At 46.4% G+C, this 26,813-nt stretch overlaps 1 protein-coding gene across 1 annotated transcript in view; it reads left to right on the top strand.

The window, feature by feature from the left end:
- The window catches only part of PIK3C2A (phosphatidylinositol-4-phosphate 3-kinase catalytic subunit type 2 alpha), a 564,057-nt gene that overhangs the window by 397,967 nt on the left and 139,277 nt on the right, over window positions 1–26,813 (top strand). Inside the window, 1 exon segment of the mRNA XM_030201063.1 lies at window positions 9,951–10,055. Coding sequence (XP_030056923.1) covers window positions 9,951–10,055 — 105 coding nt within the window.

Below are 26,813 nucleotides of genomic sequence, written 5' to 3'. Positions count from 1 at the left end.
TTCCCGCCCTGGCCCATGTTGGGCAGGGTACTAGACTGGGTGGCAAAGCATCCGGGCCAGATAATCCTGGTGGGTCCGGACTGGCCCAGACGTCCCTGGTATGCGGACTTGATCAGGCTCTCAGTGGACGACCCTCTGCGGCTGCCAGTGGAGCAGGGCCTGTTGCATCAGGGTCCCATGGTGATGGAGGATCCCTCCCCCTTTGGTCTTACGCCCTGGCTATTGAGCGGCAGCGTCTGAGGAAGAAGGGCTTCTCAGACAAGGTCATCGCCACTATGCTGAGAGCGAGGAAGCGCTCTACTTCTACTGCTTACGCCAGGGTTTGGCGTACCTTTGCAGCGTGGTGTGAAGCAGGTTCACTTTTTCCCTTCACTTGCTCCAATTTCTTCAGTGCTGGCGTTCCTGCAAGAAGGTCTGGAGAAAGGCCTGTCGCTCAGTTCCCTTAAAGTCCAGGTAGCGGCTCTGGCTTGCTTCAGGGGCCGCCTGAAGGGTGCTTCCCTGGCTTCGCAGCCAGATGTGGTACGTTTTCTCAAGGGAGTTAATCACCTGCGCCCTCCTCTGCGCTCAGTGGTGCCTGCGTGGAATCTCAACCTGGTGCTAAGAGCCTTGCAGAAGCCGCGTTTTGAACCCTTGTCGAGGGCATCTCTGAAAGACCTGACGTTGAAAGCAGTCTTTTTGGTGGCTATCACTTCAGCCAGAAGAGTTTCCGAGCTCCAGGCACTCTCATGTCGAGAGCCTTTTCTGCAGTTCACTGAGGCAGGAGTGACTATTCGCACAGTGCCTTCCTTCCTGCCCAAGATTGTTTCTCGCTTCCATGTGAATCAGCAGCTCTGTCTCCCTTCGTTTCGTAGGGAGGACTACCCAGTGGAATACTCTGCTCTCAAATATCTGGATGTGAGACGAGTCATCATCAGATACTTGGAAGTGACCAATGATTTCCGGAAATCGGATCATCTGTTTGTCCTGTTTGCAGGTCCTCGTAAGGGTCTGCAGGCTGCTAAGCCTACAGTGGCAAGATGGGTCAAGGAAGCCATTGCAGCGGCTTATGTGGCCGCGGGGAAGGTGCCGCCTATCCAGCTGAAGGCTCACTCCACTAGAGCTCAGGCGGCCTCGATGGCAGAGGCCGGGTCCGTCTCCTTGGAAGAGATTTGCAAGGCGGCAACTTGGGCATCGGCCCATACCTTCTCCAGGCATTACCGCTTGACTGTGGCTGCTCGGGCGGAGGCCCGGTTTGGAGCTTCAGTGTTGCGGTCAGGGATTTCTATGTCCCGCCCTGGGTGAGTACTGCTTCGGTACATCCCACCAGTCTATGGATTGATCAGCATGATGATATGGAAGGTAAAATTATGTATCATACCTGATAATTTTCTTTCCATTAATCATAGCTGATCAATCCATAGCCCCTCCCAGATATCTGTACTGTTTATATTCTGGTTGCATTTCAGGTTCAGTTCCTGTTCAGGAGGACTTCGTGTTCAAGTTTTTTCAATTGGATTCTTCAAGAGTTGAGACGAGTTTGTGTTACAGTGAGCTGCTGCATTCCTCTCCCCTCCGTTTTACGGGGCTGGATTGAGACATAAATTCTGCCGGCGCTCCCTCCCGCTTCGTGCGGCTGTAGGGCAGCTTTGTACCCCTCCCGCTTCGGCGGTGTTAGGGTCAGTCAGCTCCTCCCGCGGTTGCGGTTGCAGGATAAGCCAGATCCCCCCGCATCGGCGGGGTGGTGTCCCTCCCCCGCTCCGCGGGGATGAGCTGGACAGATTCCCCTCCCCCACTTGTGTGGGGATGAACTGGGTTAATTCCCCTCCCCCGTTTCGGCGGTGGTGAGCTGGGCAGAGTGTCCCTTTGTGGGTGTAATTCTCTAAGTGCTGAGTCCTGCGGATGGAGCTTTGATATCGACATACTGAGGAGTTTCCGGCAGCGCATAACCACATATAGGGAGGCAAAAGCTTTGCTCTCTATCTCCACCTGCTGGTAGATGGACACAACCCACCAGTCTATGGATTGATCAGCTATGATTAATGGAAAGAAAATTATCAGGTATGATACATAATTTTACCACAGTCCTTGTCCCCCCACCAGTTGCTCACATTATAATCTGTTTTATAGATCTATCCAGTGCACTCACCCAGCCAATGGAGGAGTGGCCTAGTGGTTATGGTGGTGGACTTTGGTCCTGGGGAACTGAGCACCTGAGTTCGATTCCCACTTCAGGCACAGGCAGCTCCTTGTGACTCTGGGCAAGTCACTTAACCCTCCATTGCCCCATGTAAGCTGCAGTGAGCCTGCCATGAGTGGGAAAAAGCGCAGGGTACAAATGTAACAAAAAAAAATTAGGTTTGCTATGTTTCTCTTGAACTGCAGAGAATATACCTAATTCACAGAAAAATGTAACCAAGAAGCAGATTGGATGACATTTCAATTAAATTTAGATTGGAAAGGATGACGAGTTGGGGTTCACAAGTGAATGATTAGTCTGTAATTTCAGCAGTAACATCATGGACCCACAAAACAAGTGGTTTCTGAGTGTTATCAAAAGTCCAGAGACCAATTTAGGGTAGATCTAACACTTTTTTTATTAGAAACAAAAACAAATTGACACTTAGGGCCTCTCTTTTTATGAAGCTGCCCCACTGGTTCCCGCGCAGCAAAGCCGACGGAGCCTATTACTGCACCAGGAGCTTCTAGCGCAATTTGATAACATTCTCTTAGTGCTCATTGGTTCCTTATGGCACCTGTAGTCAATATATAATGCCACCAGCAAATGTTGTTTTCTTTTAATCTCTCACCTATCCTCTCCCCCCTGCCAATATTTGTTTTAACTCTTTTTCTTAGAAACATTAAACAGAAACTATTTAGCACAATTAACATGTATCCAAGAATTCATTAGAGTGGCCCTCCCTTCTTCCTCCTCCTATCCTGGATCAGTTCATCTTTGCTGTAATTGTTTAACTGCATTTGGTAAAAAGAAAAATTGTAATCGTTAAGATTTTTATAGATAACGCTTTTATTGATAACCATATTTAAGTGACAGTATTGTGAGTTAATGTTCGTCTAAGTTGTGATTATGTGACAAGTGTGTGTAATTTTTTTTTTTCTCCAAGGACAGGCAGGCTTGCTTATTCTCACAATTGGGTAGATGCCGTCCCGCGTCACCCGGCCCGACAAATTTGCCATAGAAAAAGGCAAATTTTAGGAGCATGAGCCACGTTCCAGTGCACATGTGAGAGTGCCTTCCCGCCCGCCACATGAAAGAGCCTGCCTTAGTTTTGCTTTTTCCGCATTAGGCGCAACTGCTTTTTGTGGTGGCTCCTCACATACCTGGTTAGAGTGTTTCTTTGTTTTTGAGTGCCTTTCGGCGATTTTCTACCCGCTCCTTTTGCCTTTTCAAAAAAAAGTCCTTTATTTTTTTAGTTTTTGTTCCGCGTATAATTTCCTTTATTTTTCGACGTGGAACGTTTTTAGGTCTGCCCGGTCAGGTTTCTTTCTTTTGTGCCTTTTCCCTCTTTTTCAGGCACCATCATGTCTTTGGATTGGCCGGTGCAGTTTTTCCTTCCATGTTCACGAAGACTCCCAGTAGCTTCAAGCGTTCTATGCGGTGAAACGGGAGTATCTCGGGGAAGGACACCCATTCTTGGTGTCTACAGTGCCTTGGGCCCAACCATAGCCCTGCCAACTATGTCCTGTGCCTTCGAATGAAAAGAGGACCCAGGTTTTCCGATAGGCTCAACGGTCAAAGATTTTTGGAGCCAGATCCGGTTCCTCTTTGTCTGCATCGACTTCGGGAGTCCAGGTAGGGATGGCTGCTTCAACACCCCGTGACACTGGGAGCAATGAGGCATCGAGTGGGTCTCTACCTGTCTCGAGGCCTTCCACTGTTCAGGCCCCCTGAGAAGTGACGGTAGGATTCTACGTTGTCCTCGTTGGCACCGAGGAGCATGGGCGACGTGCATCAGACAGAGGCCAAGAAGCACCTTCACTGATCTCCCTCGATACATATAAAGTAGCACATATGAGTTTATTTTGTTGGGCAGACTGGATGGACCGTACAGGTCTTTTTCTGCCGTCACCTACTATGTTACTATGATACATGGTGCTGGGGGCACCGAGGGATTTGGCACCCGAGAAACCAGGAGGACCACTCCCCCTCTATCCAGGAGGTACTGACGCGTATATCTCCAAGCAACCGAGATCCTGCACCGGCCCCAGCGATTCTGCAGCCTGCGCCTCAGCCGATGCCACAGTCTTTCCTGATGGCGGCCCTCGATGAGCGTATCCGGGCCTTACTCCCTGAGCTTCTGGATGGCCTTATGCAGCGATGTGCATTGTATCGGGGGTGCTTGCGCCTACCATACCTCCCGCTGTGGCCTCGCCTGGCCCTTAGCACATGGTGTACATCCCGACACCGCTTGCATCACCGTTGTTGACAGCCACCCATGCCGACACCCCCTCGCCGGAGTCGAGATGTGTGCCAGTTTCTCGACACTGCTCTGAAGGACATGGGTCCTCTGCAACTAGACGGGCCTGGTCCCTAAGTGCTATCTGACATCAAAGAGGAGCGCTCATGGGAATCAGAAGAGGATACCAGGTACTTTTCCTCCTACGAGTCCTATGGGATTCCTTCTGAGCCCTCCTCTCCTCCTGAGAGCCTTTTTTTTGATCGGGAAATGGCTGATGCCATTCCATTCTCAATAGAAGTGGAGGATGAGTCCAGGGCCAAGATGCTCGAGGTCCTGGACTACGCCTCCCCTCCTAATGAGGCAGTGACGGCTCCTCTCCACGAGGTACTCAAGGCAGTCCTCATACGGAACTGGGTCTCCCATCTGTCTGTCCTTGTGGTCCCTAAGAAAATTGACATGGTGAATCTGGGTTTGTGAGGTCCCAGTTACCTCATGGTTCCATAATGGTGGATTCCGCTCTCAAGAGAGCCAGGAGTACTAGGGTCTATTCCTCGACTCCTCCAGGCAGAGAAGCTAGAATCCTAGACTCTATTGGGAGAAAAATGTATCAGGTCTCTATGCTCATCGCCCGTATCCAGTCATACCAACTCTTCACGAGTGTGTACTTGTGGAACTCGGTGAGGCAGCTGTCAGACTTGGTCGATGCGCTCCCTCCAGAGCAGGCTGAGCCCTTTTGCCAGTTGGTCAAGCAGCAGAAGGCGTGTCACAAGTTCTCAGCCAGGGGCACTTCTGACATTTTTGACGTGGCATCCAGAATCTTTGCCCAAGGTATAGCGATGCGCAGACTCTCATGGCTACGTGTTTCTAACCTGGAACATTCAGTTCAGCAGAAGTTGGCAGATGCCTCTTTCCGGGGTGGGGGGGAGGGTGGGGGGGAATAACCTTTTTGGAGAGAAGGTCGCTGACCAAATCAAGAAGCATACAAATACTGTATCTTCTCTCTCCCAAACATCTTCTGCATTTGCCTCCTCATCCAGGAGGTATTTTGGTAAGTTGCAGAGTGCTTCCTATTCTAGGCATAGCTACACTCCTGCAACTCGCCAGCAAAAGCAAGGGACAAGCTTTTGACTGGCTCCAGCAGAGCATAGCCGCAGAAAGTGTCCGTCCCGGACGACTTACCGGTTGGGGGGAGGTTAATGTTTTTTCACCAAAGGTGGCCTCTCGTAACCTCCGACCAGTGGGTTCTTCAAATAATCCGATTCAGATACACCCTCAGTTTGGTTTCCAAACCTCCAAATTGTCCACCGAGAGCCCGTTCTTTCAGGTTTCAGCACAAGCAGGTACTTGCATAGAAACTCTCCGCCTTTCTCAAGGCCCATGCGGTTGAACCTGTTCCACCAGGGGAAGAAAGGCAGGGATTCTATTCCAGGTGCTTCCTTGTGCAGAAAAAGACAAGGGGGATGTGTCCCGTCCTAGACCTAAGGGCCCTGAACAAATTCCTGGTCCACGAGAAGTACAGGATGTTTTCCATGGGCACCCTTCTTCCCATGATTCAGGAAAACAATTGGCTATGCTCTTTTGACTTGAAGTATGCATATACACATCCCGATACTTCCAGCCCAACGGAAGTATCTTTGATTTCGGCTGGGAACACATCACTTTTATTTATTTATTTATTTATTTATTTGCATTTGTATCCCACATTTTCCCACCTATTTGCGGGCTCAGTGTGGCTTACAATACATTGTGAATGATGGAAGTACAATTGGTTGCAGTCCGATTGTGGGTTACATTATGAAGAGTTATAAAAGAATAAATTCGGGATATCATTTTGGAATAGAACAACGGAGTGTAACAGTGGTGAGTAGAGAGGGGGGCAGAACAGTATTGAGAGAACATATATGTCTAACGATTTATCTATGGGTAGGGTTTTAAGAGTGGTAAGAATGCAAGAGAGGAGACTTCAGGAGAGAGTGTAATGGTGCGTATCTATTAGTTTGTATGGGCTTCATGTGTTTTGATCCTTGCCGTAGATTTTCTCAAAGAGATAAGTCTTCAGTAGTTTGCGGAAGTCGGTCAGTTCGTAGATTGTTTTCAAGTTGCGTGGTAGTGTATTCCAGATTTGTGTGCTCATGTATGCGAAGGTCGATCCGTGCAGTACTTTGTATTTTATGCCTTTGCACTTAGGGAAATGGAGGTTGAGGAAGGTTCGGGATGATCTTTTAGCGTTTCTGGGTGGCAGGTCTATTAAGTCAGACATGTATGCAGGGGCTTCACCGTGAATGATTTTGTGGACTAAGGTGCATACTTTAAAAGTGATGCATTCCTTGAGTGGTAGCCAGTGTAGTTTCTCCCGTAGGGGTTTTGCACTTTTGTACTTTGGTTTTCCGAAAATGAGTCTGACTGCCGTATTCTGGGCCGTCTGAAGTTTCCTCAGTATTTGTTCTTTGCATCCTGCGTATAATGAGTTGCAATAGTCCAGGTGACTGAGTACGAGAGATTGCACTAGAATGCGGAAGACAGATCTTGGAAAGAATAGTCTAATTCTTTTCAGTTTCCACATGGAGTAGAACATTTTTTTTGTTGTATTGTTCGCATGAGTTTCGAGTGTTAGGTGGCGGTCAATCGTGACTCCTAGGATTTTTAAAGTTTCTGAGATTGGTAGATTTAGTTTAGGTGTGTTAATGGTGGTAAATTTATTCGTGTTGTATTGGGAAGTAAGGATGAGGCATTGAGTTTTTTCTGCGTTCAGTTTCAGTCGGAATGCATCTGCCCAGGTGTTCATGATGTGTAGACTTTGGCTGATTTCGTTAGAGATTTCATTAATGTCTTTTTTGAATGGAATATATATCGTTACATCGTCGGCATATATATATGGATTAAGGTTATGATTTGATAGCAGTTTTGCCAGGGGGGTCATCATTAGATTGAAAATAGTTGGTGATAGGGGGGATCCTTGCGGTACTCCACACTCAGGTGTCCATGCAGCAGACGTAGTTTAGTTTGATGTGACTTGATATGCGTGTGAGGTTAGGAACCCCTTGAACCAGTTTAGAACATTGCCTCCGATGCCAAAGTATTCGAGAATGTGTAATAGGATTTTGTGGTCTACCATATCAAAGGCACTTGACATGTCAAATTGTAGGAGGAGTATATTGGTGCCAGTTGCAATCATTTGTTTAAATTTGGTCATTAGGGTAATTAACACTGTTTCTGTGCTGTGATTTGACCGGAATCCTGATTGGGAATCATGTAGTATGGAGAACTTGTTGAGGTAGTTTGTGAGTTGTTTGGTAACCATCCCTTCAGTTATTTTGGTTATTAATGGTATAGATGCTACTGGTCTGTAGTTAGTTATTTCGCTTGTGTTTTTCCTTGTGTCTTTGGGTATTGGGGTGAGTAAAATGTTTCCTTTTTCTTTCGGGAAAAGTCCGTTTTGTAGCATGAAATTCATGTGGTTAGTTAGGACTATTATGAATTGTTGAGGGGCTGATTTCATGAGGTTGTTTTAGTACCGAGTCTCTGGACGCCAGGCCTTGCTTCGTCTCCGGACTAATTTTACCTTTTACTTCACCTTTTAACCATGCTGGCTAACGTTTTCTCTTCTTTCCACCTTTGCAAATTCATGGAATGCATCGTGGCTGAGTTTCCAAGATGGTATTTTTGAATAACGTCCACGCCTGATTTAGTGTCCTAACTTTTGCAGCCGATCCTTTTAGTTTCTTTTTAACCATTTTCCTCATTTTATTATAGTCACCCTTTCAAAAATTAAATGCAGCTACAGTAGATTTTTTTTGAGGGTTCATCCCAGATAGTAGCTCAAACTTGATCATCTTATGATCACTGTTTCCCAGGGGACCCAACTCCGCCACCTCTTGCACTACGCCCTGCATGCCACCAAGGACCAGATTCAAAATGGCTCCCCCTCTCATCGGTTCCTGGACCAGTTGCTCCAAGAAGCAGTCGTTTATTACATCTAGAAATTTTATCTCCCTGGCACTCCTTGATGTAACATTTATCCAGTCAATATCGGGGTAATTAAAATCACCCATTATTATACCATTTCCCAATTTTCCATCTTTCCTAATTTCTGAAAACATTTCTTCATTTCGTTCAGCCCTACAAGAATACTTCTTCCCTTCACACATGGAATTTCTATCCATAAATATTCCACTCTGCTATCTGTGTCAAGTGGAATGTTTATTTGATTTGATTCAATTCCCTCTTTAACTTATAGCGCAACCTCCCCTCCAATTTGATCCTCTCTGTCATTGCAATACAGTTTGTACCCTGTTAATACAGTGTCCCATTGATTATCCTCTTTCCACCAAGTCTCTGAGCTGCCTATTATATCTACCTCATCATTTAGTGCTATATATTCAAACTCTACCATCTTATTTTTTAGGCTTCTAGCATTTGTATAGAGTCACTTCAAATTGTGTTTTTTCCTTTGATCTACAGGCTGCTTAGAAGTTGAAGGGGATAATGCGCGTCCTTTATCCTGCTCTCTCATTTAGCACACCTGGCTTACTTTAAGCATTGTTGAAACCTTTCTATTGAGATTCGTTAAATGTCCTGTTTCAATAGTATCCTTCAAGGATAGTCCACACCGAACCATGAGTTCCTGGGCGACTAGTTTAAAAGCTGCTCTATCTCCTCTTTAAAAATTAGCGCCAGCATCCTGGTTCCGTTCTGGTTCAGGTGGAGCCCATCCTTTCAGAACAGTCTCCCCCTTTCCCAGAATGTCGCCCAGTTCCTAACAAATCAAAATCCCTCACCGCTGCACCATCATCTTAACCATTCAGTGAGACTTCGGAGCGCTGCCTGCATTTTGGGTCCTGCACGTGGAATGGGGAGCATCTCTGAAAATGCGACTTTGGAGGATCTGGACTTCAGCTTTCTACGTAAGAGTCTAAATTTGGCTTCCAAACCTCCCTCCCACTTCTTTCTATGTCATTGGTACCCACCTGTACCAAGACAGCTGGCTCGTCCTCAGCAGTATCTTTAAGAAGCAGCTGAAAGCTTTTTTTATTCATAGCAGCTTTTGACCTTTGATTTCAGGCTTTTTATTTCCCCGTATCGCTTTGCCTGGGGGTGAATTCTCCAGAGGTTTTGAGATTTGGTTTGTACATATGTGTTTAAGAATGAATATTGAATTGTCCTGTCTGTTCTATTCTCTTTTCTGTCCATATTGGCGTTCTTTTCCAGTGTTTATCTTGATCTTATTATTATAAACCACGTAGGATTTAGTTTAAGTGGTATATCAAAGTTTAGTAAACTTGGAATGCCAAGTTGGTTTCTGTTGAATTGGAGTTGGAAAGGAGCAACAGTGATCAGGCTTAAATGTAAGCTTTGCAATCCTTGGAGACTGCAATCAGAGGGAGAAAAGAGAGATTAGAACAGCAGGGATGATGTGTTTTTTTTTTCACTCTTGTTCGTTGATGGCCTCCTGCCCTGCTTAAGAGTTGTAGCAGTTAAACATGAAAATGCAGAGGTACGGGAGTACCTTCTCTTGTTACTCTCTTTTCAAGTTCTCCATTCTTTTCTTTTTAGGTTGTACTTCAGGAGGGTATGGAGCGTGTGCAGTCTTTCTTCCTGAAGAACAAATGTCGTTTGCCTCTTAGTCCTAGCCTTGTAGCAAAAGAATTAAATGTCAAGGTAAAGTGTACTACTACTACTACTTATCATTTCTGTAGCACTACTAGATGTACACAGCGCTGTACACTTGAACATGAAGAGACAGTCCCTGCTCGACAGAGCTTAAAATCTAATTAGGACAGACTAACAGGACAAATAAGAGATAAGGGAATTACTAAGGTGGGGATGATAAAATAAGGGTACTGAAGAAGTGAGTAAGGGTTAGGAGTTAAAAGCAGCATCAAAAAGGTGACCTTTTAGCCTAGATTTGAAGACTGCCAGAGAGGGTGCTTGACGGACCGACTCAGGAAGTTTATTCCAGGCATATAGTGCAGCAAGATAAAAGGAACGGAGTCTGGAGTTAGCGGTGGAGGAGAAGGGTGCAGTGTAAGAGGCAATGTTGGTTTTCAAGTCAGAAGTATTGTATATGCATGAGAAGTTTCCCTGGAATAGCATGTCTATGAAACGCACAAACATGAAATGGGTCCAGAGTCTCTTAAGTTTTAACATTTTTATTGATGACACTCTGAGAAATACATCGTTGCATTCACATAGCTGATGTGACATAACACACCCTCAAAAAAGAAAATATTTGAGCAATACAATCAATGAACGTATCAACAGTTTTCAATTTCTTCCCCCTACATATCTTACACCCTCCCTCCTACCCACCCTCTATTTCCTGACTTTCAGATGTGAACAGTCTAGTAATGACGACATTCAAGTGACACTCTGCTTTATAATAATCCAATAACAATGCACACATAAGTAAAATAGATGTCGACAAACCTCATGCTTTACATATTCTCCCCTCCCCTGCCCTTTATTAAGTGCCTGTACAAAAAAACCTCTAACCAAAATTGAATGCAAGAGCCTTATATGCCCCCCTCCTGGGAGAAGCCCTAGGGCCTGTGCTCTGATAGCCCCTTCCCCCAATCCTGAGAGCGCTGTTCTTAATGTGACATGCTTGTATTTCTGAACATGGCTGTGGAGTCGGAGTCGGCAGCAATTTTGGGTACATTGAGTCGGAGTTGGAGTCAGCAAAAATGTTCCGACTCCTCATACATTTGAATAAAGTACTTCTCTGCTGTGAATAAAGCTTAGTACCTAGTTGTTTCCCTAGTGTGAAGTCCAGCTGAACTATTTTGCTGGAGAGCTTCCCTCTGCTCAGTCTCCCTTTGCATTTACTGACCTGCTGTAGAGCACCTCCTTTCTGATCCCACAGTGAACTTAAGCTCCAAGAGAAGATCATTCAGCACACACAGATAAGGCAACAGAGAGACTCCACCCAACTTGCTCTCTCTCTCTGCAAGAAGAGCTTTATATTTTAGTGGAAGTGGCACACCATTCACAATGGCAAAAAGAATGTCAGGAAACATGACAAAGTCTGCTGTTTATGAACACTTTACAATATCAACAGATGGGAAACATTATGTATGTCAATGTATTATAGAAGATGATGATGGTGAAAAAGCATGTGATGCAAAAATTAGCAATTTCAGTGGTTATGAAAAAAATGCACCTACAAGAGCATCAAATTTAAAAAGACACTTGGAGCGTTTCCATCCTAAAGTGTTAGAAGCTGTGAATGAGAAAGATAGCAATGAAAACATTCCATCTACTTCAGGGTCAATAAAAGATCAGAAATCTACTGGAGTCCAGACACAACTATCAAGATTTTTTACAGCTGACAAAGTTACTATAACAATGACACCAGAAAAATTCAAAAACCACATCATTGAAATGGCAATAAAGAATAGTATACCACTTTCTTTTTTTTTCACAACCAGCCTTTTTAGGCTTAAATGGAGAAATGGCTAAAAAGCTTGGAGTTTCTCTGGAACGTGAAAGTATAAGGAAACTTATACTTGAAGAGGCCAAATGTAAGAAGGAAGAACTAAGAAAAAGTCTGAAGGGACGTTTTGTCTTTATTAAAATGGATGCATGCACACGTCAATTATTTTGCAATTAATGTTAGATTTGCTGATGAAAACAAAAAAACAGTAACCCGAACATTAGGAGTAAAGGACACTCAGGCACATCAAATATGTTAAGCACAATTGAAAAAATGAAGGAAGTTGATGAAGAAAGCAGCATACAAATATCAGAAGATGACAGTTCTGCAATTCAAGAAAGCTGTGAAAGTTTGGATGATATTGCTGAAGAAGCATCTAAGCTTATTACCATTCAACATATGCGTTGTGCTGTTCATACTCTGCAACTAGCAATAAGAGATGGATTGAAGGATCGTCATGCGGCTACACTAATTAGCAAGTTGAGGCAAGTAGCTGTTGCAGCCAGGATCCCTAAAACAGATGCTATTCTGAAGCGACGTGCTGGAAAAGGAGCCATTTTGGATCAAGCAACGCGCTGAGGAAGCACTTACTTGATGATAAAGCGTTTGCTTGAACTAAAAGACTTTCTTGAAGAACTGGACAATGTAAATGTTTCATTAAAAGAAAACCAGTGGGCTCAAGTTACAGAATTAGGCTACTTTCTTACCCTTTTGCTGTTACCAAGAAGCTGCAATATGAAGATTTAACACCAGGTAAATTCTTCTTGGAATGGAAGGGCTTGATATATAACCTTAACAAAAGTGGGGGGTTAATTGCTGATGGCATTGTATCTTCAATGAGGAAAAGAGAGGAGCTCTTGCTGGATAATCAAATTCTCTTAGCTGCTATTTATGTTGATCCAGTGAGCCGAATTTTGTTGAGCAGTGACCAAATTGCTACAGGAAAACAGGCACTCTATGACATAGCAGTTCGCATGAAAGGGTTGCTACCTGAAACTCATAAACCACTGGATGAAGCTAAAGCTATACTGGTGGTAATGGTAACTCAGGTTCATTCTCTTAAAATGAAGAAGAGAATTTTCAAGCCTATTTGGACAAAATAAAACTTCAAAAGCAAAGCGATGTCGGTTAAGCATGGAAAAGCAACCTGTAAATGTCCATATAAAGAAATTCATGCAAGAGTTTTTTTTAAAGGATTAAAAGAAGTGGAAAAGTTTGACCGCTCATCAAAACTGACTATAGAAGAAGCCATCATTGTTTATCCAGAGATTGTCAGTGATGCAGCTAGAACTGTAACAGCAATGCCACCCACCCAAGTCAGTGTTGAAAGACTGTTTTCAGCACTGAAAATAATCAAATCAGATTTAAGGGCTTCTATGAAGGAGGATCTGGCAGAAGCAATTCTGTTTCTAAGAACAATATATTAGTTAATTTTGGATTATGTTTAACAGCTATTCTACAGCTATGTATGCCAAGTTTAAATAATATATAAGTTGTTTTAGGTTTTCCAAATGTTTTTGGTTTATGTAGGTTAACTTTGATTTTGTTCTAATTTCCAAAGGATGTTGTTCTAGAATTTCCAAAGGATGTGGTTGTTCCAGATTTTTATACTCGCTAATGCTATGATGACTTTATACTTGATAAAAAAACAATAAACATAACCTTTTTTTTTTTTTTTAACTTTGAATATTATTAATTGAACAGGTTTGATATCATATGTACAACAATAAATATAAAACAACAACCACACCTAATGCAGAGACTATACATATGCAATAATTCGTCAGTGCATCTTCTTCGCTGCAACTGAAAATAACTAAGAGCTCAAACTAGTTTCCACCTAATCTCTTAAATTGAAGAAAACCTTCCTTCCTCCCACCCTCCTCCACCGAGATGGAGCTCCTTAGCAACCATGTTCTACCCCTTATAGCCCTCCCCTCCCATGCCTCCCCACCTGAACCCCCTCCCTCCCTCCCTCTCCCCCTCGTCCCCCCCTCCCGCCCATGCCTATGGTACCTTTATCGTCCCGACCCACTCTTGTAGCCGAGCCCAACCCCTCTTTCGCCATAGCTCCCCATCTCTGCGATAGGCTGTAAGTTTCTCCAACTCTATGAGTTGTTCAAGTTTCCTCTTCCACTCGCCCATGGAAGGAGGATCAATGGCTTTCCACTTCCGAGCTACCAGGCATTTTGCCGCCGCCAGGCCCCACCATAATATTTTACTCTGTTCCCAAGATTCTCTTTCGTTTTGGAATCTAAGCAGACACACCCGTGGGCTACACACCAAAGAATCTCCTGTCATTTTTACCATAGCCTTCATTACTGCTATCCAAAAGGGTAATACTCGTGGACACGACCACCAAATGTGTAAGAATGTGCCCCTATCTTGTCCACATCTCCAGCACCGATCAGATACTGCAGGGTACATATGTTTAAGTCTCTCAGGAGTATAATACCACCTGGTAAGTACCTTATAAGCATTCTCCTGCACTAGGGCACATGTAGAGGCCTTCTGGACCTCCCTGCATATCTTTTCCCATTCCTGATCATTAAAGCTATAATTTAAATCCCTTTCCCATGCTCCCTTAAAGCTAAAAGGAGTGGAATCACTCCTATAAATCACTGAAATGGATTTAGGCACCCTCTGTAATATACCCCATAAATTCTTCAAACTCTCCTTTTCCTGTGCCCCTCTCCTCTTCCAACCCATTGCTCCCATAAAGAACTGGACCTGGGCATATGAGAAGAAATCCGCCTCAGGAAGACCATACTGCTGTCTCAATTCCTCAAAGCTTTTTATTTGACCACCCTGTAATAGATCTCGAAAGATGACGAGACCCAACTGTTCCCATCTCCAAAATACCCTATTATCCTTTTCTGCCCCAAATTTCGGCTCCCATCGTATCCCCGCCCTAGTAGATATTCCCTCTCCATGTCCCCCTTTTCTCCGAAACTCCTCCCAAACCTGCAGGAGATGCCTTAGGAATGGGTTGTCTACCCCTCCTAACCTGCCCCCCAGTCCCTCAGTAGTCCATAACAGTGATTTTAACTGCCTCCCTGGAAAGTATTCCTGTTCCACCTGACCTGCTGGCTTTAACTTTTTCCTTTCCCATTCTAGAATCATCTTTACCTGCGCTGCCTGATAATACCATTCCAACCGCGGCATAGCTCTGCCCCCTCTTTCTACTTCTCCCCATAGCACTTTCCCTGCTAACCGGGGATGCTTGCCCTCCCAGACAAATTTGGAAATCTGATATTGTAGCTGACGCAGCGTCCCTTTCGGTACCGCCACCGGCAGGCACTGAAACAAAAACAACAGCCTGGGTAGAGTGTTCATTTTTATTACTGCCATCCTCCCCCACCAAGACATCCACAACCCCTTCCACTGCGATAATTCCAACCGATTGCGGTTCATTATCTTCCCATAATTAAGGTGAAAGAGTTTATTTAAATCCTTTGGAATCAGAACCCCCAGATATCGAATAAAATTCGTGGCCCACTTGAACGCAAATCTGCCTTTCAGAGTGGTTTCCTCCTCCCTAGAAATCGAAATGCCCAGTATTTCACATTTATCTATGTTAATTCGCAACCCAGCATACCGTTCATACTCCCTCATCATCTCTTCCACTACCTCCAATGTCTGCCCTGGGTCTGTCACATACAGCAGCAGATCATCTGCATATAAGGCTACACGATGCTCCGTCTTGCCCACTCTAATGCCCCGAAACTCAGGATGGCTCCGTATCATCTCAGCTAGAGGCTCTATATAAAGAGAAAACAACAGCGGTGACAGGGGGCAGCCCTGCCTAGTCCCCCGTCCAATTGTGAAAAATGGTGTATATTGACAGTTGACCTGAATACAAGCTGTTGGGGCTCTGTACAAAGCTGCTATCCACCTACAAAAATTCTCACTGATACCCATACGTCGCATCACCTCTCTCAGAAACTCCCAGTCCACCCTGTCAAACGCTTTTTCAGCATCTATCGCTAACATCAGGGCCCCCGGGAGTCTCTGTTGCGCTTCCCACTGTAAATGGAGGGTACGACGTATGTTATCCCCCACCTGGCGGCCTGGAATAAACCCCGACTGGTCGACCCCTATTAACCTAGGCAATACTCGTCCCAGCCTATTAGCCAACACTTTGGCTATTATCTTAACATCGACATTTAATAAAGAAATGGGACGGTAGGATCCGCATATAGTGGGATCCTTCCCTGGCTTTAACATCAAGGAGATCCCTGCCTCCATCATTGAGTTCGCCAAGTCCTTTCCTTCCAGAACTCCGTTCCCCAGTCGGACAAGCTGAGGCCCCAGTTCTGCGACATAACATTTAAAGAACCGTGCAGTGAAGCCATCCAACCCTGGGGCTTTTCCATTTGGGAGATTTTTAATTACCCCCTCCACTTCCCCCCTCCGGATCGAACTTGTGTGACTTCATCTAGTTTGTGTAACTGTACCCGATCAAGGAATGACCCCATCCCTCCTCTATCCATTTCCGTCTCAACTGCGTACAATTGTTCATAATATAACTGAAAGCTTTTAGCTATTTCTGTATCCCCATAATACCAACCACCCTTACCATCCTTTAATTTTTGAATGAGTGTCTTAACTCGCCTAGCCCGTAGCCTGCGCGCCAAAAGCGCACTGGACTTGTTTGCAAACTCAAAGGTTCTCTGTTTCAACTTGGTTTGCATATATTCTATGTCTATCATTTGCAACTGTGCCAGCACCCCCCGCACCTCCTTAAGTTCCTCCCCCAACTTCTTAGTGGGTTGTCTTTTATGCTGTTTCTCCAGGAGCCCAAGGCGTGTACGCAGCTCTAAGGATTTTCTCCCCCTTTCTCTTTTTTTCCTCGCTCCCCATTTGATGAAAACACCTCTCGCCACCGCTTTCATGGCATCCCATAAGGACCCGTCCGATACTTCACCATTATCATTGAACAGATAAAATTCTTCTGTTGCCCTCCTAACATCTTCTCTCACCCCTTCATCTCCCAATAAAGTTTCATTGAGTTTCCAACCCCCTCCCCTCTTTCTACCTTCTAACCCTTGGAGTCTGATCCATACGGGAGCATAGTCAGAGACCTGGCAAGTCTCTATCTCTGCCACTTCTAACAGATGCCAGCTATTGCGATGAATCCAAATACTATCTAATCGGGCGTATGATTGTGCTGCATAAGAGAAATGTGTATAATCTCTTTGTGTCCCATGCAGCAGTCTCCACCCATCTACCACTTCACACTCCTTCAGAAATGACAACAGTGCCTTGCGCCCCCCACCCCCTCCACCCCCGCCTCGTCCTCTGGAATGATCCAAATCTGCATCTGGGGCAATATTAAAATCACCTCCTATAATCACTTGACCTTTGATGAAACCATGAAGCTCACCCTTCAACAAATCAAAAAACTGTTTCTGGCCTTCATTTGGTGCATAGATGTTAATAATTGTAATTTCTTCACCCTGTAAATGCCCCCTTACTCCCAGACAGCGACCGCTCGAGTCTCAAAACTCCTCCTGTATGCGCAGCCCACAGTTGTGTCGCACCATAATAGCCACCCCTCCAGCCCTTCTAGGGTCCCGTTCCTGGTGTGTCAATACTTCCCGATAAGACCTATGTCGCAACAAGTGCACATCCCTTGGTCTCAGATGCGTCTCTTGCAGCATTACCACTTCCCATTGCAGCCTATTCAGTTCTTTAAACACTCGGCTACGTTTCCCCTGATGGTTCAACCCATTTACATTCCACGACCCCATTCCTAAGCCTCCCCTCCCCCTCCCCCCCTCCCTTTACTGATCCTTTAATAAAAGGGCCAGCCATTGTAGGAAATTGTACGTACTAATCCAGAGCTTTGGTCAAAAATAGCCTTGTAAAACTCCCCCCCCCCCCCCCCCCCCACATCTTCTAATACATTTACATATCCGTCAACCCCCCTTATCCCCATCTTTACCCTACCCCACTCAAATCCAAATTCCCCATTCAACCTGCCCCCTCCTCCCACCAACAACCTTAACCATAACTTTCAGTCTTAGACCGCTTCCCGGACAGCTATCAAACAAATTGGAGGTATCCATTATTGTGCTGCCAGTAGCTCCTTTGTAACAGCTCAGATCCTCTGCATCCACCACTCCGACCACCACTCAGCACAGTCTTCTCACCATCTGCTTCTGGGTCTGCTAAGCATCCGTGTCACTTAGCAGTATTGCAGCCTCATCCACATGATCAGGGAAAGAGCACAAGTAGCAAAAAACTTATCTGTTTCCAATATCTCCACACTCTTGCCAGACCTCATACACGAAACTTCCAGAAAGGCTTTTCCAGCCCAACAAAGTAAACCAAAGTCACCCAGGCAATTGTGTGGTCTGCTACAATGTTCACTTTAGGACGCCTGTTTATCTTTACTCTTTCCTCTCCCTACCACCACTTGCCAGGCAGAGTCCCGTCTCGGTTCAGTTGAGGTCTGCTGATCCGGGCCCTGCTCCGGAACATCTGTACATCCCAGGACCCGTAATGCCGACCAAGCTTCCTCCGGTGTCATGACTTTGCGTGATTTCCCATCCAGTGAGATCCAGACTGCAAAGGGAAACAACCATCTATATTTGATCCCTTTAGAGTGCATAAACCTAGTGACGTCCTTAAATGTTCCGCGTTTCAACAATGTCGTGCGGGCCAGGTCTTGAAAAACCTCGATTTTATAGTTTTTCCAAGTAATTTCCTTACTTTCTCTGGCCTGTCGCAAGATCTGCTCCTTTATAGGAAAGTCCAGAAAGCACACGATCACATCTCGAGGTTGGGAGTCCCTGCGCGGACCCAGCGCTCTATGTGCCCGTTGTATCCGGATCTCGGGGGGGGTGGGCTTCTGAGCCAAGCCTCAAAATATGCTGACAAAGTTCTTTAATTACTACTTCACAGCAAAAATATCAAGCTCAGGGATACCTTTGAATCTGAGATTATTACGTCGTGACCTATTTTCTAGGTCTTCAACCTGGTCCCTGAGCTGATTCAATTTCCCCTGGTCTTCGGCCGCCTTCCGCCGCATTGAGTCCACCTCTGACTGCAGGGCCACCATCCCCTCTTCCACCTCGCCCACTCGGGACCCCAACTCGTGAATCTCTACTCTTATATCCTTAAGGGCGTTCTGGACATCCGATCTGATTCCCGCAAAGTCTGTTCTTAACTCCTGCAGCAACTCCGCGACATCAGAATGCAGCATGCTAGCAGCCTCTGCCTTCGCCCCGTACCGTTGGTTCCTGCGAGGTGCGAGCTGCCGCCATCTTTGATCCTCTCAGCTCCGGACACGCTTTCCCTTCTCTCTCTTTTTCACGACGTTCTGGCGTATACCGATATTGCTCCAATGCTTTTTTAGGTGGCATAACTTGGTAGGACGCCCTCCTGCTCTCCCGATCCGTCGCACGTCGTGAGGGTAAGTTTTTTGGCACTACTGTTTATCAGCCCCGGCGGAGCTCTTCATTTAGACCGCCACCTTGGATCGTGACGTCATTTCCTCCATAACCTTGTTTTTTTTTATGTGTGTTTTTTTGTTTAAACTTTAGGATTAATGAATATTTATAGTTTCTTTAATAAATAAAATAAAAAGTCACAATGACATAGATTTTAAACCCAAACATTAACATGCAGCCTTGCATGCTGCACTCTTTCAGTCAACATGCAACAAAAAAAAATACATATTAAAAACTGAGGAGTCGGAGGTACCATAAACTGAGGAGTCGGAGTCGAAGGATTTTTGTACCGACTCCACAGCCCTGTTTCTGAATGCCAGTCAACACTTTACTCCAACGATAACATGTCCTAATAGTAACAGTATATTGGTTAAGTATTTGTTCAAAAACCACTTTAACTGTCAAAACCTTTGAATTGCTCATCTTTCCCCTCCTCACCCTCCCCTCACCCACCCCTATAAAAAAAAAAGGGGGAGTCTGATTTTGTTGGACTTTCAAAGACGGTTTAGGATAAAACTACGAGCTTTGGGTGCCAAGGACTGTATATAAGGTTCCTAAATCTCCAAGAATGCCTTCTTTCTCTTAGGGAAGGATCCCACCCCTCTCCTCTCCATCATCAACAGCTTGTGTAGACTATTCCTCCAGTGCCAGAAGTCTGGTGGATCTGTTTGTACCCAAGCCTTTAAAATTAATTTCTTTCCCACTAAACTCGCTTTCCTTATGAACTGCCAAGCCCCCATGTTTTGCAGCACAAATATTTCGTATCTGTCTAAAAGGAGGCCCAGCGGGGACAACGGAATCCTACCCTTCAAAACAGACTCTAAGAACCCCACAATTTGTCTCCAAAAGGTCTGGGACTTGTGGCATTCCCAAAGGGAGTGAAACAGTGTACCCTCCCTCTGCCCACACTTGGAACACAGAGGATCAACCACACCCCCAAACTTGGACACTTGGTATTTTGACATGTATGCCCTATATAAAATCCTGTATTGACATTCTCTCAAGGATGCGTTTTCCCGACAATGTGGGTATTCTAGCCGATAACTTCTGGAAGTGCAGTTGCAGGTTCGGGTGCCTAAGATCTTGAGCCCATTTTCCTAAGATTCGTCCTGTGTCTCTACCCCTGCATAGCTCCCCTAGTGCTTTTTGTAAGCCTGATACCGATAGACGCTTCCCAGGCACTGAGCCAAAGAATTCCCGTATGTGACGTCCATGTCCACTGCCCAATTTCCCTTGCTCCAAAGATTTAACATAGTGTGCTAGCTGATAATACGCAAATTGATAACTCTGAGTGATTCCCACCCCCAAGGCTCCAAGCTCTAATAGCTGACCTGTGGAGCCCAAAATATGCTCTAATCTAGTGATCCCCATCTCTGCCCAACTACAAAATACTTTATTCTCTGTGCCCGGTGTGAACTGGGGATTACCCTGCAGGGGCAAAAGGTCCGATATATCCGCTGCTAGTCCCCAGGCTTTATTCAACTCTTTCCATACTTCTCTCAGGGGGCTGACCAATGCACTGTTGCATGCCCATGCCGGAAGTTGATGGTTGGGGCACTGCAGCAAGAAGTACAAATGATATGGTTTAAAGTACTCCTGTTCTAACTTATGGGGGGTAAAATCTTGCCTGTCTAATAACCAATCGCCTAAGTGGCGGAGCAAACTGGCTTGATTGTAACGGCGAATGTCGAAGTCCCATTCCTCCCTCTCTCCACGACCCCATCAATAACCTCAAAGGGATTTTTGGCTTGGACCCCCTCCAAATAAATTTCCGGACGTATTTAAATATCTGATTCAAGTCCTTCGTCTTTAATCGAATGGGAAATAGGTAAAGCCATCGTGGGAACTCCACCATACGAAATAGTTGCACTCTCCCATGTAGGTTGAGCGGCAGTACCCCCCATTTGTCCAACCGGTCCTTCAGAGCAGTAACCATATTATCAATATTAATAGAGTATAGGTCTAATGTTTTCATGGGAATCCTTACCCCTAGGTCCTGGAGCGACTCCGACGCCCAACGCAAGGGGAACACCTCACCCCACATCCGCCTCACACCTTGATTAGCTACCAACGCTAAAGATTTGGAGTAATTGATTTTAAAACCAGCAAAATCACCATATTCCTGGAATAATTCCAGCAGTGCTTCCAGCGAACTTTTGGGTTGGGTAAGATGAACTAGAATATCGTCTGCAAAGGCAGACACCTTAAACCTTGTAGTCTCCCAATTTACCCCATCTATTTCCGGGTGATCTTGAATTTCCCTGATCAACGGATCTAGGACCAGTACGAATAGTAAGGGCGATATGGGACACCCCTGTCTTGTGCCTCGCCTAATCGGGAATAAGGTTGACTGTTCCCCATTGATCCAAAGATATGCCTGGGGATTTACATAAAGTGCTCCTATCGCGTCTCGAAAGGCCCCATCTATACCCATCTGTGCCATCACAGCAAACATGAACCCCCACACCACCTTATCAAAGGCCTTCTCGGCATCAAAACTAACTACCAGAGAAGGCCTTTTCTGCCGCTCCACAGTCTCCAAGGATGCCAACAGAGCTCTTATATTACTAGCCACTGTCCTACCTTTCACGACCCCAACCTGTGGAGATGCTATTAGCTGAGGTAATATCCTTGCCAAGCGATTGGCCAAAATCTTCGCATAGAGCTTAAGGTCACTATTCAATAGGGAAATTGGTCTATAAGATCCAACCTCTGTCTCATCCTTCCCTGGCTTCCGTAATACTATAATCTTAGCTACATTGAGGGAGTCTGGCAAAGTCCCCGTTGACACCATGGTGTTAAATAGGTGTAGCAATGGAGGTATGACCGGCTCTTGTAATATCTTATATCTTATATATCTTATATTATATGGTCCCGGCGCTTTATGTATCTCACTCTGCTGCAGGGCTACCAACAGTTCCCCTTCCACAATGGGATTATTTAAAGTCTCCCTTTGCTCCTCTGTGATCTTCGGTAGTATTTGGTTTGTTAAATATAGGCTACTGTCCTCTATAATGTCTTTTGGTTCTGCATATAGTGCCTGAAAATAATCTCTGAAACTCTCTTATAATACTCCCGGTCTCCCTGAGGAACCCTCCTCTGCCATCCTTCACTTGCAGAATCCGCAAGGGCCCCTTTTTCCCCTGTACCAGCCTACCCAACAACGCACCTGCTTTGTTGCCATACTGGAATAGCTGGTGCTTATAGTAATTTTGTGACTTCTGCGCTCTTTGATGAGGCAGCTCATTTAAAGTTTTCTGAGTTGTAAGCAGCACCTTCTTGTTGTCTTCCGTGACCTTCTTACCAAGTCTCTTCCTCAACACCCTAACCTCGTTTTTCAAGCGGAGGATCTCTTTGTCTCTCTGCTTTCTTGCTCTTACTCTGTAAGCTATCACCTCCCCCCGCATCACTACTTTGACTGTTTCCCAGTTCAGGGCTGCATTATGCCGATGTTCTCCATTAAACTGGTCAAACTCCTGCCATTTTCCATTAATGTACGTGTTAAAATATGGGTCTCTGTATAATTCAAAAGGGAATCGCCAACCGCCCAGCCCCCCCCCCCCCCCCCCCCCCCCGAAACCTGCAACTGGAGCCATATCATTGCATGGTCAGAAATTTTGCATGGGCCTATCTCTGCAATTGGCACTTGAGGAAAGAGTGCCTGGGATATGAGAAAATAATCAATGCGTGATTGAGTCAAGTGCGCTCTGGAGGTGTGAGTATAATCCCTCTGCTCCGGGTGCAACACCCTCCACACGTCGATCATACGTAAAGCTGAGCAGAGGAAAGGCACACCCCTTGGGTGATATCTGTGCTGCAGTCCCAGGTCTCCACTTCTGTCAATCCCGGGGTCCACCACCATGTTAAAGTCCCCCCCCCCCCCCCCCCCCTAGTATGACATTACCCCCCTGATGAGGGCTCAGCAGTTCCATTAACTTATTATAGAATTTTTGGTCATACACGTTAGGTGCGTAGACGTTGCATAGAATATAGGTGGATGTGCCCCTATCTACTTCCACCATCACTATCCTGCCTCCCTCATCCCTCTTTATTGCTTTGACTCGCAATTGTAGGCCCCTTCGGATTAGTATCAACACTCCTCCTTTTTTCCCTAGTGCTGATGATCCCACTGCCACCTCCACCCAACCCCTTTGAAATTTGCTGTGCTCAGTGTTAGATAAATGGGTCTCCTGGAGGAATGCTATGTCCGCTCTGTGTCTCCGCAATGCCTGTAGGACTTTTGTGTATTTTACGGGCGAGGAGATCCCCCCCCCCCCCCCCCCACATTCCAAGATATTAACTTAAGTGAATTCAGCTTCCTGTCTTATAGCTGTCCAAAGTACAATAACCCTGTATACTGAAGGGTGCCCCCCAGCCCATAGGCACCCTCCTTCCCTTGTCCAGCAGCATCCACCTCGGCTCCCTGCTCCACCTTCCAATGCTCCATCTGTGAGTAGCCACACATAATGAATACAATAACAGAAAAAGTAATAGTAAAAGGAGGGAAAAAGAGAAAAAAAAAACCCTCCCCTATAACTACCCCCCCCCCCCCCCCATCTTTCTGAGAGTTCTCGCTAGAGAACCAGCCACTGCTCCGCCCCGCTTAGCCCTCCCAGCACCATTTTTTAGCCATTTACAGTTTAGTGTGCCATTTTTCCCTTTCAACATTTCTTTCAAAGTACAAACTTATTTACACCTATAGAGCAGGCTTGTAGTACCAACCATAGCCCCCCCCCCCCCCCTTTTATACCTGCGTTCCTTACTTCTTCATCCTTCCTGCTCCATTTGACTATATGGAGCCTGATATGTCTCGTGCTTATGCAATCTAATAACCCACTATCAATATCCCATCCTAGCTTCTTGTCACTGCATCTGTCTTACACCTCCGTCTGTAGATCCTCCAACTCCTTCAAGTGCTCTGCTGGCTGCTGGAGCCTGCCCGGCCATTCTCTGTTAGTGTTTCACTGTCCATTTGATTGATGAAATTCAAGGCCTCAGCATGAGAATGAAAAAAGTGCTGGGTGCCCTTATGTTGAATTCTCAATTTGTCCAGGAACATTAGGGCAAAACGTGCTTTTTTGTCATACAAGCGCCTGCAGACCTCCGCAAACTGCCGTCGTTGCGCCACCACAGATGCAGAAAAGTCTTGGAAGCAGAGAACAGTATTGTTTTCATACTGCACTTTACCTTTCAAACGCCACTCTCGCAGGATATCTTGTTTATGGGCATAATTTAGTACTTTACATATAACTACCCTCGGCTTCTCCGTGCCTTGTCCTGGTCGCCCCAGCCGATGCGCCCTCTCGATTTTCAACGAGTGTTCGAACTGTTTCATGCTGAGCGCTTTGGCGATCCACGTTTCAAAGAAACTTCGCAGATCAACTTCTCTTAGCGATTCTGGGAGACCTATTAACCTTAAGTTGTTCCGTCTAGACCTGTTCTCCAGGTCTTCGACCTTCTGTTCCAACTGCTCCAATTTTTTCTCTAAGGCTTGCTGCTTACGTTCTGTTTGTTGGCATTGGTCTTCCACATCTGACATCCGTTGCTGGAAGCCCGCCAATTCCTCCCGTAGCCCTCCAAGTTTCCCATCCATCTGCGCTATTTGGTCTGAAATTTTGTGTAGTTTTTTTGTCCACGGACCCCTCTAGTAAAGATGAAACTTCCGCGGCTATCTCCGCCGCCCAGACTGAGCTGACCACCTCGCCGGCTGGGGTTGCGTCCGCCATTTTGCTTTCGCCCACGCGGCCCTGCGCTCCTTCCTTTCGAGCTGATTTAAGCGACATTGCGGTAAGTCTCCAGGAGCCCGGACCGTCCACAGACTGACCAGATATTTCGCCGCTATTGCTGTTCGTTGGGGCCTCTTTCTCCCAATTTTTAAGGTGCTGGGGGCTAGATGTTTTCAGCGGGGCCTCGGAGCACTGAGACGCTGTGTCCTTCCCACAGCCTTTTTCGGGTCCAGAGTCTCTTAATATCCCAAGTGAATTTATAGTGATACAAGAGTTTATTGTGCTGCCTAGAAATGAGGTGTACCGTATTAAATACTAGTAAAAAAGGCCCGTTTCTAACACAAATGAAACGGGCGCTAGCAAGGTTTTCCTCGGAGTGTGTATGTTTGAGAGAGTGTGTGTGAGAGTGACTGTTTGAGAGAGAGAGAGAGAGGGTGAATGTGTGAGTGTGAGAGAGAGAGAGTTTGGGTGCGAGTGTGTCTGTGAGAGAGTGTGTGTGTGAGAATGAGAGTATGTGTGAGTGCATATGTGAGCCACAGTGAGTGTGAGAGAGTGTGTTTCACACAGATACAGTGTATGTGAGACAGATAGTGTGAGAGAGTATGTGTGCGATACACAGACTCTCTGTGAGAGCGAGAGTGTATGAGATCGAGAGAGTGTTTGAGAGTGACTGTGTGACACAGAGTGAGTGTGATACAGTGTGAGATGTAGAGTGTGTGGTAGACAGTGTATGAGAGTGAGAGAGACAGTGACTGTGAGAGGGAGAGTGTGTGTGTGTGTGTGTGTGACAGAGATACCTCCCCCCCCTCTCTGTGGTCTCTGGACCCCCTCCTCCCCTCTCAGGTCTCTGGACCCCCTCCCTCTCCGTGGTCTTAGGCCCCGCCCTCGCCGCCACGCCCCCCCCCCCCCCCCGAGGTCGTAGCTGCTCACCCCTCCACCCCCCCCAGGGTGCCATAGCTCCTCCCCTCCATCCCCCCCCCCCCAGAGGTCGCCCGCTGCTCCCCCCCCTCCGTCCAACGTCAGCTCAGCTGCCATTTCCGCCACTGCTGCTTCTCCTGTCGAGCAGCAGCGGCCGGTACAAAAACAAATAAAACAAACCTGCAAAAATGCTTTTAAAAAGGAAGCGGGGAACCGCAGGCAGCCATTGGCTGTCAGCTGTGCAACCGCTCCTCCTCTCACCTCTTACATCACTGCCCCTGGCGTAGAATCCCAGAGGAGCGTAGCGAGGTGAGAGGAGGAGTGGCTGCAGAGCTGACAGCCAATGCCTGATGGCTGCCTGCGGTGCCCCGCTTCCTTTTTAAAAGCATTTTTTCAGGTTTAAGTTGCTTTTTTTGTTTTTGTACCGGCCGCTGCTGCTCAACAGGAGAAGCAGCAGTGGCCGGAAATGGCAGCTGGCGTCGGACGGAGGGGGGGAGCGGCGGCGACCTCGGGGGGGGGGTGGAGCAGTGGCTGCGGTGACCTTGGGGGGTGGAGGGGGGGAGCGTTGGCACCCTGGGGGGGGGGGGGGAGGGGTGAGGGGCGACGACCTCGGGGGGGGCGTGGCAAAGGGCTGAAACTGCTCCTTCAACGTTCCAATGTTACGAACGCAGCCAGAGACATTGGAACGTTGGGACTGCGAGATGAACGTTCGATGAAGCTGCCTGGGGCCGAGCCTGCATTGCTGTTGCTTGGGTTCTCTGGATGACGTCATCCAAGGCTTCAGGCCCAGGCACAGCCAGTCAGAATGGAGGCACGGGCCCAAGCAGCTTCATGGAACGTTCATGGTGCAAATTATTATATAGGATAATTTCAGGGTATGTTA

The sequence above is a fragment of the Microcaecilia unicolor genome, chromosome 4, assembly GCF_901765095.1.
Source record: "Microcaecilia unicolor chromosome 4, aMicUni1.1, whole genome shotgun sequence".
Taxonomy (NCBI): Eukaryota; Metazoa; Chordata; class Amphibia; order Gymnophiona; family Siphonopidae; genus Microcaecilia; species Microcaecilia unicolor.
The sequence above is the reverse complement of the archived record's forward strand: the minus strand, read 5'-3'. Positions and strand labels throughout refer to the sequence as shown.